Source organism: Echeneis naucrates, chromosome 6 (assembly GCF_900963305.1).
Source record: "Echeneis naucrates chromosome 6, fEcheNa1.1, whole genome shotgun sequence".
In the NCBI taxonomy this organism is placed as follows: domain Eukaryota; kingdom Metazoa; phylum Chordata; class Actinopteri; order Carangiformes; family Echeneidae; genus Echeneis; species Echeneis naucrates.
Genome location: NC_042516.1, coordinates 5,926,030 through 5,942,163, shown reverse-complemented (window position 1 = coordinate 5,942,163; position 16,134 = coordinate 5,926,030). Strand labels below are relative to the sequence as shown.

General features: G+C 37.3%; 2 protein-coding genes across 2 annotated transcripts; one reads left to right on the top strand and one right to left on the bottom strand.

The window, feature by feature from the left end:
* Nucleotides 1-501: 501 nt before the first annotated feature.
* ebag9 (estrogen receptor binding site associated antigen 9) lies at nucleotides 502-6,166 on the bottom strand. Its single transcript, XM_029504753.1, has 7 exons — nucleotides 5,700-6,166; nucleotides 5,105-5,206; nucleotides 4,731-4,812; nucleotides 4,396-4,560; nucleotides 3,819-3,929; nucleotides 3,044-3,135; nucleotides 502-2,174 (listed from the first exon to the last, which is right to left on the bottom strand). Exons 2-7 carry the CDS (start codon nucleotides 5,185-5,187, stop codon nucleotides 2,057-2,059), a joined length of 651 nt encoding a protein of 216 aa, XP_029360613.1. The 5' UTR covers nucleotides 5,188-5,206; nucleotides 5,700-6,166; the 3' UTR covers nucleotides 502-2,056.
* Nucleotides 6,167-6,604: 438 nt separating this feature from the next.
* ttk (ttk protein kinase) lies at nucleotides 6,605-15,260 on the top strand. The gene is made up of 25 exons (XM_029504780.1): nucleotides 6,605-6,661; nucleotides 7,284-7,371; nucleotides 7,467-7,689; nucleotides 7,934-8,040; nucleotides 8,140-8,283; nucleotides 8,426-8,540; nucleotides 8,631-8,712; nucleotides 8,814-8,929; nucleotides 9,372-9,459; nucleotides 9,571-9,679; nucleotides 9,818-10,040; nucleotides 10,173-10,279; nucleotides 10,535-10,678; nucleotides 10,793-10,947; nucleotides 11,269-11,414; nucleotides 11,572-11,698; nucleotides 12,130-12,222; nucleotides 12,372-12,529; nucleotides 12,909-13,060; nucleotides 13,395-13,519; nucleotides 13,625-13,699; nucleotides 13,794-13,970; nucleotides 14,579-14,675; nucleotides 14,780-14,865; nucleotides 14,956-15,260. The coding sequence occupies exons 2-25, from the start codon at nucleotides 7,284-7,286 to the stop codon at nucleotides 15,022-15,024; spliced, it is 3,006 nt and encodes a 1,001-aa protein (XP_029360640.1). The 5' UTR covers nucleotides 6,605-6,661; the 3' UTR covers nucleotides 15,025-15,260.
* Nucleotides 15,261-16,134: the final 874 nt, after the last annotated feature.

The window sequence follows — 16,134 nt, the reverse complement described above, 5'->3', positions numbered from 1 at the left end:
ATTCTATCAATCAAGTTTTGGGAGACCTCATAGTGGACATTAGGAGGTGGTGGTGACAAGCTCTGACAATCAGTATCTTTTCAGTGACCGTGCAAACATGCTGATAAGCATTTTGGAAATCATTCATAGTCTTAGTATGGCATGCTAACATTGCCTGATTAGCAGAAAAAGGTAATTACAGTTCTGATGGGACCACAAAGGTGTGTACCAAATTTGTTCTGTCACAGACATTTCAGTCAACATCAAAAATGGCAGACACATTCCAGTAATCAGTATGATTTGTCCTGTGGTGACCATGACTGTCTGGATTTGATGCTTCGCGCTTTTGGAAAAAAACAAATCCTTCCAAAACAAAGTGACTGCTCAACATTATTACTCCTCGAGCGCCGTCTAGAGTGGTCAAGATTCAGACTCAAACCTATGTGTTGTGATTTGTTTAGTACTGTGGTTTCACGCAGTGTTTCCCAAATTACATATCAGGAAAGCAGCCTCACGATATTCACCTGGATCAAATGATTTTATTAAAAACCTGTGTAGGACTAATACAGCAAATATCTGCCAGATCTCGTAAATTGAGCTTGTGGATTTATTACTTCAAATTAAGTTCCTGTTTGTGCTCAACCATGAGAATTCTTCTAACATGATTTCATACACGTTGAGATGTGAAGAGAAAAGAAATGAAAAACACTGTCTGTGACTCATATTTGCAAAAGAAATTAGAAGTGCAAAATAATGAGACAAAACAACATGCAACTTTGCTCAATGGAAAGAGCTGGGAAAATAGTATTTCTAAAGAAACACTAATCCATAGTTTGCTAAAACCCCTTCAAATGAACATCTGCTTTCAGCTAAACCTATGCTCATGCACGTAATAGCCTCCAAATGATCAGGACAAATCACAATGGGTCAATGAATCATTTGATAGACATCAACTCAGTATTTCATTAGAAGAATTAGCTCAAACTGTTTGCAAAGCTTTTCTTATTGTAGCATCAAGTATAGAAGCTTGCTTCCCTCACAACATATCAAACTATTTATCCATTCATCGTAAGTCATAGTCATAGACGCATTTAATTTTCTGCCATTGTTTCCATGACAACTTGCCCAACGATGAGTCTTACATCTTATGCTGACGACGAAGGCAAATGTGTACTCTTAATGGCCAAGATAATTGGTCTGGAATTACCATGTGATGTGATGTGATCTGTGTTGTAAAGACAGATTCTGTGCATTGAGAGTTTCAACTGTGTAAGAGGAAAATTCTCCTCCCTTCCAGGACAAAGAAGTAAAGAAGGAAAAAAAAAAAAAAGTTGATGGGAATCAGTAGCCATGTGATTACCATAGGAACCCACAGCATTTAGAGTTGGGCAAGATTCTAGTGTGTGGTCATTAGTCCGTACTCATATTGAAAATTCTCAGCCTTCGGTTTAAAGCAGAGTTCCAGTGTTATAAGGGCTGCATAGCACACGGAGATGGGATGAAATATCAAACAAAATTCATTAGAAAACAAAAATATCTTCAGACAATGACAGACATAAATATAAAAATGCAATAATCAAGCAAACCAAACAATGTCACTGGTATACAGTGATGCTTAAAGTTAATTACACTCTTTTGAGGTTATAAATAAGAAAAGGAATTGTAGTCCCTTAATTGATTTTCAAAAGGTAGCACAGGTACCAGTTTATTTACAAATGTTCCTGGGAAAAACCAAAATAGAACATGATTCTAAACTATCCAACAGATTGCTAACCTTAAACCTATGATGAACTGAATCACATGAGTGCTATTCTTTGTTGAAGATCAATGTAACCTTGCCTTTGAACTGCTTGTAGACGGGGGCCTTATCTGCCCTGACAATGTGTTTTACACTTTCGCAGCTGGATACTGACTAAAATGGCTGCTGGTGAAAACATGCTGGACAGTTTGCTAACAGATAATTAGAGTACAGTGATAATCCTGGTTGGTTTGATGACTTTAAAGATAGATTTACGACTGGTACAGTGTCTTTTGCACTCCCTATTCCTTTGGCTCAAAACTTGGCAATTCTAAAGTGTTATGAGAGCTTGACTGCAATCTTCTGCTCCTTTTTCATCATCCTCTGAGCCTCTTTCTCCATCTTCTTCCTTTGCTGCTCCATGGATCGCTTTTCTCTCTCAGCCATCTTCTGTTGTCTGTTAAATGAAGCCAAGACAAATGTGTGAGCGCAAGCAATTTCATTACAGATCCCTTTAGCAAAAGCTAGCCCAGAAGAGAAATCTAAATCTTGTCTCTTATGTCACTGGTGCTTTAGAAATGATGTACAGCGTCACCTGCTGGTCATGATGGGAACACACACCACTCAAATAGAAGTGTCACAAAAAACCATTACCTGCTTTTATCTCTTCTAAGTAATACGTTCAAGAGGCCTCTGCTGATACTCATCAGTAGGTAAGCTGTCCGGGGAGCCTGATGCATGCTTTATTCATATTTTCTTCTAAGCTACAAGAAGAGCTAATTAAATGCAATAGTCATGTTTCACCACATGGGAATCAAGACATGTTCTGTTCATTCAATGCACACCGACTCCAAGTTCAGTTCAGCCATTGAAGAGGTCAGAAACAGCTAAAGTGGAATGCAAAACTGGCTTTGACAAGGCGCACCATCATCACGGCAGCTCCCCACAGCCTAGCTGTCCGACTGTACTATGACTGTTCTGTTCCACTGTCACTCCTCTGGCAGTATTGTTTTGAGCAGTAAAGCCATAGTGGACTGCCTGCCCAGCACAAACAGCAGGGAGACACAGAGACTAGCTTTAAAACACAATGGAGAACTTGGCAGCTTAAGACCTACGCCAAGACATTTCCCTCAAGAGTTGGTAACCAAACGAATAACTAAAGGGGACTCACATTCATATGGTGACACCTCTAAGGTCCACTACCTGTGTATATTTACTGTATCAACTTAAAATGACTACAATATGTCAATCTTGTGATGCTTTCCTCAGTATTTTAGAAATAAATGCTGTTGTAATATGATAAAAGATAAAGATGTGATATATTACCTGAGCACTTCCTCTGCTTCCCAGGCAGCATCAGATTCATCCTCCCAGGCATTTGTGTCCTCCTGCCAGTTGTCCATTTCTCCAAGTTCAGCCTGTAGAAAAGGGAAATGTCAAATTATATTCATGAAGATCTGCTTTTTGAGCTGTATTTTATGCTAAATCAAAAAGCAAATATTTTATTTTATTATTTTGAAAGTCATAAAATATACTGCATTTAGGCTGTACAGTCAACATACGTAACATTTAGTGTGAAAGTAAAATCTACTGTATTTACGTGCAGGCTAAAACTAAATCTAAGACACAATTTGCAGTAACTGAAAAGGTGACAAACATGCATAAAGACACTAAGTTTAAGTTGAATAACATGATGAATTCAAAGGGGTATCATGATTTTGTTGAAGAAAAAAACAAAAACAAAAAAACCTTTGTCTGAGTCAAAAAAAAAAAATTACAGGTTCTACTGCTTCACACATACAAAAATATCCTTATGAAGTATGTTACACATGCTTTTGTAATGTATCCAATTAGTAGTAGAACTACTAAAAAAAAAAATCTGTCAATCTTTTACTACCTTCTATTTTCCTTTTTTTATTATCGTTATTCTACTCTTGATGATTGAAAAAAAAAAAAACAAAAACAAAAAAAAAAAACAATCAATGCCAGCTTCAGTTTATACTGCCTACACCAGGAACTCAGACTATAACTTCTCAATGATAAATGATCAATGATAAAATAGCTGCTTGAAGCATGTTTATGAAGTAAAAATGTAACTCACAGAGGGTGGACTGAATGTCATCATATCCTGAGAGGCTGCCAGTCTGCTGGAGAATCCTGCTGAGCCATCAGGAACCAAGTAGTTCAAAGGCTCCCTTTTCTTCAGCACTATCTGTAATGTGGAAACCAGAGAGAGAGAGAGAGAGAGAGAGAGAGAAAAGCAGCTCTATCGCTTACCCAAATATTGTGTGATGCAGTTGAATCCCATAACTAGTATAGATTTAGTATAGAGAGATTGTACCTATAGATTAGGTACAATTAAAGAAATGCATTCTCTAATTTGGCATTGATTCTTCAGGCAAACTTCACTTCATGAGAACATGCTTTCATTTTGTTGACTTGTCAATGTTTGATAGACGGAAAATATGAGCTAAGTCCATGACAGTAACAACCATATTCTTTTATAATCTATGCCAAAAGATGATTTTAGTGGATAGTGTATTTGTTAGCTGATACATGAAACATAATGACTGACATTTTGGAAAATGTACTAATCATTGTGTAGCCATGGTAGAGATAGATAAAGCTTTTGTGGTGCAGCACTGCATGATCAAAAACTGCATGGACTGTAGACATACCTTTTGCGTTTTCCTGATGGTGGGAGCCATGTCTTTGAAGTAGTCTGGCTCCTCATCCACATCGTTAGGTGGAGGAGAAATGTTTCCATTGCCGCCTTCAATCTTAATACTTGTAGGGGCCTCTTCATCCCAAGAGCTCCATTCTTCAATCTCTGGCTGACCAGACTAGAATCATGAAGTGAAATATATAAAGAGAATTCAATTTGCATCAAGGCAAATGTATGCAAATTTATACATTTTGTTAGATGACAATATCAAGAATCTGCCTTTCCAAACATAGGATTTCAAAGCCCAAATTTATCAGGGCTGTTTTTGTTGCTTGGGGCATTACTGACCTGTTTTGGTACCGATGATGAAAAATCCACTGTTGTTGGGAGGGTTATTTGATCACCACTGAGTTTGCGCCCCCTTCCACTCCTGCAGAATAATAAAGTTATATAATAATAAGACCTAAGAATTTAATATTCTAACGTTTCAAGTGCATGGATGTTCTAATATAAATTGAGGACTGAAGAGATTTGAAGAAGGGTTTGGCTCAATATACCCCAGTATAAAGATCAATTAACTAAACCAGTGATGTAGATTTGAAACATGCATGTTTAGATGTTTAGATGTTTATTATTTGATCCACATGTATTAAATTGAAGAGAATAAAGTTACATCTCCAAGCACTGGACATTGCATTTGCGAAGAATTCAGTAGCACTCACCTGCATATCAACCTTTTGAAGAAAGAAAGTAAGCTGACGAGACATGTGCAGATTTTGAAGAGACGGAACTGTGTGATGGCCATGATGAAACTGAACTGATGGCTGAGAAAAGAAATAACAACATTATGAACATTTGGCTTTAGAATGATGCATCTACGTGTCGTATTTTGCCCTGGAGTGCCAGGATGTGTGGTAAAGCAAGTCTCCACTAGATCAATGTTTATGTAGGACAGAGCCTATTTAACAACAGTTGATCAGAAGTATATAAGTATATAAACATTATGTGTCGCCCACCCTCTTAATTATGATCTGGAAAACAGTGACACAAGCGTCTCATTGAAACGCCACACTATGTGTGTTTATAAACGGGTGCACGGCACACCTGCCAATAAATACAATTATACTAGTATATTTGCCCCGTTGTTGAATAAGCAAACCTTCACCAAACCTAACCACCGAACTTATCATAACAACAGATGTAATACAGGCACTGGTTATTTTCGCTAAATGACGGCAACTGGATTATTCATTCATGTTTGCTTTTTGGACGTGTTTGCTATAACATAAAAAGCATATACCAGAAACTGTAACCCACCTTGTAAGATGACAACGGACCGTGCACAGAACAGCTGCTTTCTTCTTGTGTTGCAAAAAGCCAAGTTCATTTATTTGCTAACCGCGGCTTGCTAGCTTAGCCCACAGGAAAACATTTTATTTCTGAACCCTTTAATTGTCCCCGTAAGACGACACATTGGAAGGGACAAATTATATCGCTTTCTTGTCAAAACCATTCATGTAACTGCTGTACGTCCCAGTGTGGTTTCATGACAAAACTCTTAAATTCGGGTCGTCGCTCATCTCTGTCCCGTGGCTGCCATCTTTGAGCTGGGAGGAGCAGGAACAGGGAAGTACAGCGTGGTCCTGCTGCGTTCAGGAGCTGCAGGAAATCGGATTGATGCTAAACGATCATGATTCCCTTACACCAGTTTCTGATTGCAAACTCTTACTTTCATTTTTGGATTAACCACCATAACGCATGCAAAAGGAAAGGTGCATTTAAAAAGCGTGGTTAAATATGTCATCTAATGTAGATTTGGACGGCATTTTAGTTGGCCCACACAGCATTTTCTGAATATATTTACTACTAATACTTTCTTTTTTGTTCTTTCGAAACTCCCCTACAAATTTCCCAAATTTTCCCCTCCCACCAATACCCCGGTTTGACCGAGTAATGTCATGTTACTCCGGGGCTAACTATCATCGTCAACAAAGTCTGTTGCTGGAAATATGAATTCGGTTAGATAAAACGAAATCCTTGCGGAACTACAATTGTATAAAATGTACAATAACCACAACGTAAACCATTACGACTGATAAATGTGCGCATTACAGCTGCGTTTGTGGTTAAGACCGACGTTGACGTTTCCTTTCGTCATCGCAAACTGTCCAATCAACGCACGACTTGAACGGAAGTGGCATATTTGAAAACTGGCAGTTGAGGTCGAGCCTTTTTTTGTGCCCTGTAGGTGAAAAGACTTTAATGACAACAATAACACGGTGAGGCACTTTTCAATACATGCAAGTCATTTAAGCGGTGTTGTAGATACGGTTGTTGAACAATGTTTAGTGCTCCATGTGCCTGTAGGAGCCACAGGGACACCTACTCTTTAAGATCCTTGTCGTTAACTACTTTTCGCTAACAAGCTAACCGAGCTGACTCGCTTTGTAAACACGACGGAAAATGCTTTTGCACCGGAGATACGTTGTGCTTTTACTCTGCATGTGTCATTGAAACTTTTTATATGAATATTGGTATCTAAATTAAGCAACGTAAACGATGTGAGGAAAACAAAACAAAACAAAACAAAACAGCTGAATTAGCTTCAGTAATTGCGGACAAACGATAGCCAAATCTCTTCATAGCAGTACGATGATGACGGTTCACCACGTCGCTTTTTGATTAGTAAAATGACATTTATAACATCACTGAGTGCCTTAAAGCTTGTTGTTGAAAGACTGGCGTCATAGCATGTGACTAATCCTTATTTCACACAGTGTAAGGAACCAGTAAGTCGCCGTTGTTTTGGACGGTGTCTTGTGTGTTGGGAAACATCGTCAGTCAAGAGTCCACACTTGTTGTCCAGGCTGCATCGTCTATTTACATACTCTTCACTTTCAGATGGAGGAAGAGGAGCATACAGACAGAAAGCAGCAGTTGGCCATGCTTTATCAAAAGCTCAACAAAATTAAAAAGTATCTCAATGAAGGTACGGTGCTGCACATTGTTCTGTCACTGTCAGATCCAGTGTCCATATGGTATGACTGTGCTTCATCAATTAATGACACTTTGCTCTTGCTGCAGATGATACAGACAACATTAACCAGGTCATTGGTTCGAACTCGCCTGAATCCTGTCTCTCTTATCTGATGGACCTTGAGAAGAAAGAGGATCCTACCTTGAATCGTAACCACTTAACTAGACTCATTGACTTCTATACCAGAGTGTTCTCCAATATGCCACTGGGCAAACATTGTCAAAATGAGAGCTATGCCAGGATGCTGGTCAGATTTGCAGAGCTTAAAGCGTGAGTAACAAATTTTTACTTGTCTGGCATTCATTGTCCACTGTCTGGGTTGACACAATTTTATCAAAGCTTCAATAACTTAAAAAATTTTGTTTTAATTGCAGTTTCATTTGTTCACTTAACTATGGAATATAATATTTTACAATGGTTCTTTGAGCTTAAGAAAAACACCACACAGTAATTTTTTTCTAAGAACATTAACCTTTGCATTGAGTTTATTTTTCTGTCTTTCTGTTTTTATTAGGATTCAAGATGTCAATGAGGCAGAGGCCAATTTTAATGTGGCAAGATCTCATAGCCAAAACTTTGCATTTGTTCACATTGCACATGCAAAATTTGAGTATTCTCAAGGTAGAAAGTTGCACTTTTTCTTTTGATTCGTACATATAAAAATCTTCATATGAGACATGTTATCAGAGCTCTTAAAGTGTCAGCTGTTTCTTCTTGCAGGCAAAACAAAGAGGGCCATTTACATCTTACAGAACGCTATTGAACTTGGTGCCAGACCAAGAGAAATGCTGGAGGCTGCCTTGCAAAGTTTGCAGACAGGGAAAACACAGCTTCCTTGCTTAGAGGATAAGGAAAATGTACCACGTGGGTAGTATTATTATTATTATTATTATTATTATTATTATTATTATTATTATTAATTCATGTTTTACTCTATCATTTGCTATGATAATGTTCCTTTACACTAATGAGGATTTCATGTTTTGCTGTGTTTTCTTTCTGTTAGTATTTCCCAACGCTAATGTGCACGATTCTGTTAAGAAAGGTTCAGAATTCCATAAAGTAAGCAGAGTATCAGATGGGACAGGTGACTTACAACTCTCCAGTATTTTCAGTTCAGGGTAAGATTAAAACAACTAATTTTGGTATATTATAAAGTTTTGGTTTGATTCATGGAGGGTGACATTTTTATGTTGATCTCTAAACGTCAGGTCTGATCCCGTTGGTGGATTTTTAGATGACCAATTACCAGGCTTGAGAACTGGATCTCAACGCAAAAGAGCCATCGGCATGGTGAGAGTTGCATTTCATCCTGCTTTTGTTATTACGAATGAAATTATTTATCAAATAGTGGTTAATGTGAAGAAATTGTGTTCTCACTTATTAATTCACAGCCAGGGAGAGTTCCTGTAGTACCATTCTCTATTCCAGAAAAAGATGATGATGATGTTAAAGGTGATGGGAGGTCCTCTAAGAAAAGTGACACATTAATCCCTAGCAGTTTGCCCAGGTAATTTTATAGCAGCTTTTTCCATTTTCAAAGTGGTTTGTTTTTATTGAATTAATTGAGTACTGCTCTGACTTCAAACACGTTGAAGTTATTTGTGGTGTAACCTGAGTTATATTACTGTACTACTTAGTTTACCCAAATGTTGTTGTAATGGAGAAAAAAAGTGTTTGCATGACTATATTATTATATTGAACCAAATGATTCACCACACATTTAAAACCTCTGTTTAAGTATCCATTGCTGTTGTCAAGTATTTTCCCCTTTGTCATCATATATTGAAAACCATAGCTTTTTTTCTCAATGTATATTATTCTGAGAGACCATGTATCATCCTAGGGCATTAATTTGTGACACCAATGTTTCGTTGACTTTCTTTGTCTTGTTTTGGCTCTTTTCCACTTCTTGAAATTTAATTAATTTAACATATTTGATTTTGTCTTAGACCAACATCTGGCTCAAACATTAACCAATTTTTTGGGCCATCATCCTCAAAGAAGAACACTGTCAATCAAGATTTAGTCAGTATTCAAGTGAGTAGAAATAAGTTTTTCAGCATCAATCCTTGGTTGTTTAAATTGTTAGTCAAAAATGTTAAGCTGGAGAAAGAAGTATAATATATTTTTCTCAAATTGCTTTATCAGCCACCAGCTGTCAGTCCAGAGCATTGTGCCTGGGAGGACCAGGCACCTGTTGAATCCACCACCACACTCCTTCACTCACATGATACAAAGGACACCTTGAAAATGGAAGGTACTACCGTACATTAAAAATATGTTTTATGGAATACCCTGCTGTTTTAGTCATTAATTAAACTTTTAAAGCTTTATAACTTATACACAGTTGTTTTTTTCCCCTGTTTTCATTACATGTTTTTGTTTTATCTGGCAGATGTAACTTGCAGTTTTGACCAGGTTGTCAAAACAAATTCCCCTGAGTCATGTTGGACATACCTGATGAACCTGGAAGGAAGAGGCAACCCTCACACAGACATCAACCTCCTGAACAAGCTCAAGGACTGTTATTCTAAAATCTTCTCAAGGCTTCCAATCAGACAATACAGCAAAAACGCCTTCTATGCCAGAATACTGGTCAGATATGCAGAACTCAAGGGGTAAGAGGATGAAAATACTTTCTCTATTACAATATGGCATTATGTGGCATGCACTGCATTTGTAAACACGACGGCCCTAATTTATGAAATCTTGTTCAAATGCTACTTGGATGAAACTTTCTTTCTCTTCAGAATTGAAGACCCAGATGAAGCAGAGGACCACTTCATAGTTGCAAGATCCAACTGCAAAGGTTTTGCCTTTGTCCACATAGCACATGCCCAGTTTGAGGTATCGCAAGGTATTGTGCATTGTTACAAATTTTTATTTTGCAGAATTCTGATACGTTGCTAAATAATGGAAATTATGTAGAATTAATGTCTGCACAAGTGATCACAACAACTCTAAAATTGATGGCGAATGGTTCAAGGTTAGTTATTGTCACAGTGCTCTTACAACTTTGTAGGTTAGCTAGTCAGTGTAGTGTCTACTTTTTTCGTCAGTACTTAATGCAGAAAACATTTAAAATGCCATGTTCTTTCTTCCCTTTAATAAGGTCATGTGATCAAAGCAACTTCAATTCTGCATAAAGCTCAGACATTAAATGCCAGGCCGGCTGAACTTGTGGAGTTGGCCATACGCAACCTTAAAGCTGGAGAGAAACAGTTAGTGCCCAGGAAGGAGGAGGGACAGCTCACAGGTAGCCCTGAGGCATATTTCATTGTGAAAGAAAAAGCACTGCAAGTGACATGGTTTGCAATTTGAGTTATTTAAAAATTTTCAATTTTTTTTCCCCTTTAAAATTTGCCAATAGCTGGCACTGTAAGCATTTCTACTGGAAACCAGGAACTTCAGCTTCCTGCCCGGGTCCCAGTGAACCGTCCTGTAGAGCAGCCTAAACCTGCCAACAAAGGATCTTTGTCTGAGTGGAAAATACCAACCCTCACCAACAGACAAGTTTCTCCAGAGGTCTGAATCTATTCGCAAGTGTTCAACCAAAAATCAATGTTCTTTTTCCCTTTTGATTATGGTACAGTGTTATTCAGTGTCAGCTCAGTAGTAATCTGCTCTTGCTTCTCACCACCACCAAGATGATAGTTCAACAAATTCCAACATTATAACATAATGATCTTCTATTAGCTGATTTGATTCCATCTTTCATCAAACCTTCATGTTAAACTTTGTCGCTTTTTCAAATTACCTACATTCTGTTTTAAGTCTCAAAATTCTTCCCTAATGCTAACTAAATAATTTCAGAATTTATTTATTTATTTTTTTTTTAAATCCTAGGATAAACGCATGACTCCACCTGCACTTACACCGGTTCCAAGTATGCTGGAGTCACTTCCCACTCCATCTGTCCAGCTTCCATCCAGACTGAATCCCCAAACTGTCTGCCAGACACCAAACAGCTATAGGAACCCTTCTGCTAGCTGGTAATATCTTCACTTGGCTTTATGCAGGTTTAGAATATTATCAGCAGCAATTAATTTACTTTAAAGGCCCTTTACATTTTATTTTTTCTATATTCCTTGGTTTTCTGTATCATCAAAAAGATCTGCAGTTACACTTAATCCATTTCTTCCTCCTCAGCTTTATTACCCCAGTTGTAAAGAGGGGTCCTGAGCTGTCGTCCTCTGCAGTAGCAGCACACGGAGCTGGACCTGTTCAGCAGTCTTACACACCTCTAAACCAAACAACCACTGTCCAGACTCCACAGGTATAACATATTCATGCCATGACTTTTTTTTTTTTTTTTTTTTTCAATCTTCATATGTGTAGAACGAAGAATACCACACCGTGACTACTTTTTGCACATCAGTAGCTGCCTATTGTAACTGATCCATCATGCAACAGTGTCAAGTAGATTAAGACCTTTGTCGACTTTAAAAGATTTTTATTTATTTATTTATTTATTTATTTATTTATTTATTTATTTATTTTCACAAGTGATTCTTTTCTGTTTTCTTTTGGATCTGACTGTTAAAATGTTAGTGAATAGATGAAACTAAAACAAATCAGGCTACAGAGAGCAATGTAGCTTGTTTCAGGGGAAAAAAAACATGCTTTCCAGTTAACTCCTTTCTGTTTTCAGAGTTACTACTATTATTTTAAACTGTCATGATAAGATGTAACTTTTTACCTTTTTAGGCTTCTTTTACTGGATTTTCAAATGAATCCATTACCATTAAGGGCAAGCAGTTCTTCATCCTCAAGATGATTGGGCGTGGCGGATCAAGCAAGGTGAAAGATTGTTGATTGAGTTCTCTGATGTGTTTGGATTAAAAAATATATATATTCAAGCATGTTAGTTCCTTTTTTTTTTTTTAAATCACAGTCTCTTTTTCTCCTCAATTGATTGACAGTTTTTTGTTTTGTTTTTTTTTTCCCAGGTCTACCAGGTCCTTGGTCACAAAAAGCAGTTGTTTGCTGTGAAATATGTCGACCTCGAGGAGGCTGATGCACAGACAATAGAAAGTTATAAAAATGAGATTGAACATCTGAACCACTTGCAGCAGTACAGTGATCAAATTATAAAGCTCTATGACTAGTGAGTACATGACCAATCCACAAATAATATCACTACACTGTGCAGTAAGTTGCTTACTTATTTTTTAGTTGATCAACTGATTTATTCAATCAAAAGAAGTGAAATGAAGCTTTTACAAATTGAGCAAATGAAAAACATTAAATAAAGTAGGATACTGCAATTTTTTTTTTTTATTAGAATGAAGCAAAAAATATGAAAATTTGTATGTATATATAAACTATATATATATATATAACTATTTGTGGGTGCGCAGTGAATTGAATGTCAAATCACAGAAAACCAAGACTGGATTAATTTAAGGGTGGTGTCAGTTCTTTGTGTTGACTTAGAATTTGGAACCCCACTAAAAATGTCCTGATGTCTGTATTTGCGTTTGTAGTGAAATTACCAGCAGCTACATTTACATGCTGATGGAGTGTGGAAACATCGATTTAAACACTTGGTTGCGAAACCGTAAGACTGTGAATCCACTTGAGAGGAAGTTCTACTGGAAGAACATGCTTGAGGCCGTCCATACTATCCACAAACATGGTTAGTATATTTAGTTTGTTTTCACACTGTTTCCAGTCTGCTTAAATTGGACTGGTTCACATAACCCCTTGGGGCCATGCCTCTGGCCAGGTGTCGGTCACACTCTGGTTCAGACCAAAGCAGCTCTTGAGAGGACGTGATCTCCTCTCAAGTGAATTCTTGAGATGTTCACTCTCAGATGCATTCTGCAAGTTGTTATGAAACAGAGCATCCAAAGTAGCAGCAATGAAAACATTCAAGTTTAAGTTAATAAATTTAGTGAAATGTAAATGTTAAAGTGCCCTGAAATATTGATTCCTAACTGTTATAAATATCTATATCTTCTTAAATGCAGGAATAGTCCACAGTGACTTAAAACCAGCTAACTTTGTCATAGTGAATGCCTCACTGAAGTTGATTGACTTTGGCATCGCAAACAGAATCCACCCAGATGTAACTAGCATCATGAAAGATTCACAAGTAAGATTTTTGGTATGGCATGCCATACATATCTCTTTCATGGAGCATTCAGCCAGGGCAGTCCCACTCTGCATGTGTAACGGACAGTTGTCTGTCAAACCACAGGTAGGAACCTTGAACTATATGCCACCTGAAGCCATTAAAGACACTTCATCCCAACCAGGAAAAGCACGCTCAAAGGTACTTTTCTTTTATTCACTTGTGCTGATTTAGTAGACTGCAATAACCTGCAAATGCAGCGGAAACATTAAAAAAATCAAATTTTCTTCCACAGATCAGCCCCAAAGGTGATGTGTGGTCCCTTGGATGTATCCTGTACTGTATGACTTATGGGAAGACTCCATTCCAAAGCATCACCAATCAGATTACCAAACTGCACGCCATCATCGATCCTTCCCATAAGATCGAATTTGCTGACATATCAGAGAAGGATTTGCTGGATGTTTTGAAAGTAAAAAACCACACCTTTACAACTTCTCACATCTTTTACATTATAAAAAGTATAGATATTGGTAGTTGAAGATACTTGTGCACTAAAGAGCATTTTTAATGCAGTACTCAAGGTCATGATGATGACCACATAAATAAACTTGTGTTGAACTGATTTTAATATGAGCATCTGAATGTATTGGCCCTTTCTTTCACTTTGAAGTACCTAAATAGTTTCTGTAATGGATGTAACTTAATTTTAACCATTTTAGTTTTAATTGTCTATTAACTTCTTTTTTTTTTTTTTTTTTAATCCCAAGCAAATATATGTGCATATGTTTTCTGCATTAATTAATATATATTGATACCTACTTAATATTTGTGATTCCTCATCGGAAATATATCTGACAATCAGGGAAAAAAATTCAAATCCACCAGTAACACCTTCAGTGCTTCCTCATTACACAACTAGACAGCAAAATACTTTTTGTGGGTAGATGATTGATTCCTTTTATAACTTCTTCTTAACTGCTCAAATATGTTTCCTACAACAGATCCAATGATTTGAACACTGAATAAGTTTTGCTGATGTGACATAAAATTCACCAAGTGTTTGTTTGGTTGTTCTAGAGGTGCTTGGTAAGAAACCCCAGAGAGCGAATCTCTATTGCAGAGCTGCTGGAGCATCCATACCTACAGTTGAAACCACAAGCATCATCTGAACCAGGTACATACACACAATTGTCATGACATTACATTACATTAAAAGTATGTTTTTGGAAGACAATTTCTCTATTCGCCATGTGACACTAACCCATTAATGAATTTCAGAAGCTCCATCTAACAGTGATCTCCAGAGGATCCTAACAGACCTTGCAGCCCTCCAGTCTCCAAACAGCATCATACGAGCAGCAAATGTATGAGCTAAACAATCAAGCTTAATTCAGTAGAACTGACTTTTCTCGATTTCTGTGGTTTTAACTAATTATGCTTTCGGCTTTTCACAGAATCTGGCTAAAATGTGCAGCAGCGGCAGGAAGTTGGACGTTGCAGAGTGTGCAAAGTCATCAATATAGTTCTGGAAAATATGATGTGGATATTTCTTTCCTTTTTTCTTTTTTTTGTGTTTGGTTGACCCTTAACCACTACATGCAACCAATACAGAACTAATGCATTCTTCTGTAGAGATAAACCTAACTATATTTCTATGTTCATGTTCTGCTTAATTCATTTTTTCTGACGTCCCCTGATACTAATAGTGAGGATACATTAGTCAAATAAACATACTGTCCCTTTTTAGAGTTGTTGGCTTATTTTTCTCTGCTGATGTAAAGGGTTGAGGTTTTATTTTTCATTGCATGTCAAGCACAATGAGAAAGAGAGGCATTTTATGCTATTTTTTTTTTATTATTATTATTTCTATCCCCTCAAAAATAAATTTTAAACAGATGACTTAGACTCTAGGAAGATAAGTCAACTTTCATTGCATCTTTGAATTTTTTTTTTCTTACTGTATTTCAAACTAATAACTGAGTGATGACAGAATCAAAGGAGTGAAGACATTTCCTGACATAAATATGTCATTTGCAGAGAAATTCTTACAAGTTCCAAGTTTTTGTTTTTGTTAGTTTTTTTTTTTTTTTTTTTTACAAAAAAGAAAAAAATAATATGTAATTAGTGTCGAGCCATTAATTAATTAATTAATTAATCAGTCTGGTTTCTGGGGAGACTTGATCAAAGCGAAGTAAAGATTGATTGAGGAGACCGACCTTTAAACGATCACACTGATCTCTGCTCTGCATTGAAACGATGAAATAAGGCGAGATCAAATCAAAGCACAGGCCCCAGCAGAAAGGTGTGGCATGACTGAGCGATTATGCAACTTGTCTGAAAAACTCTGTTAGTTGGCGCCACACGAACTTAAGTGCCGTTTGTAAATGAAGTCAGGTGGGCCCTTCCCATTGTTCACATCAGCCACTGTATCTTCAGTATCGGGCGGACCGACTGCAGCTGGCACACCACCCTCCTGGACCAATCACAGCCTTCATCAGGCCGAGCAGGCTGCTGCCACAGAGAGGAACAAACTCGACGTCTCACTCTGACACTATTTATGAGCATCGCCAAGAGTCACTTACCGAACTAGCTTTTGCTCCCCGTTTTTGAGTTTCTACAATATTTGAAAAATA

What these genes read in the sequence shown, in the direction of transcription:
- ebag9 (XM_029504753.1), bottom strand. Translation starts at nt 5,187, where the DNA reads ATGGCCATCACACAGTTCCGTCTCTTCAAAATCTGCACATGTCTCGTC. An exon ending in CATCATCGGTACCAAAACAG is followed by an intron (nt 4,561 to 4,730) that starts GTCAGTAATGCC and finishes TCATGATTCTAG; the next exon opens with TCTGGTCAGCCAGAGATTGA. An exon ending in TGACATTCAGTCCACCCTCT is followed by an intron (nt 3,136 to 3,818) that starts GTGAGTTACATT and finishes CCTTTTCTACAG; the next exon opens with GCTGAACTTGGAGAAATGGA.
- ttk (XM_029504780.1), top strand. Translation starts at nt 7,284, where the DNA reads ATGGAGGAAGAGGAGCATACAGACAGAAAGCAGCAGTTGGCCATGCTT. An exon ending in CCACTGTCCAGACTCCACAG is followed by an intron (nt 11,699 to 12,129) that starts GTATAACATATT and finishes TTACCTTTTTAG; the next exon opens with GCTTCTTTTACTGGATTTTC. An exon ending in ATTTGCTGGATGTTTTGAAA is followed by an intron (nt 13,971 to 14,578) that starts GTAAAAAACCAC and finishes TGGTTGTTCTAG; the next exon opens with AGGTGCTTGGTAAGAAACCC.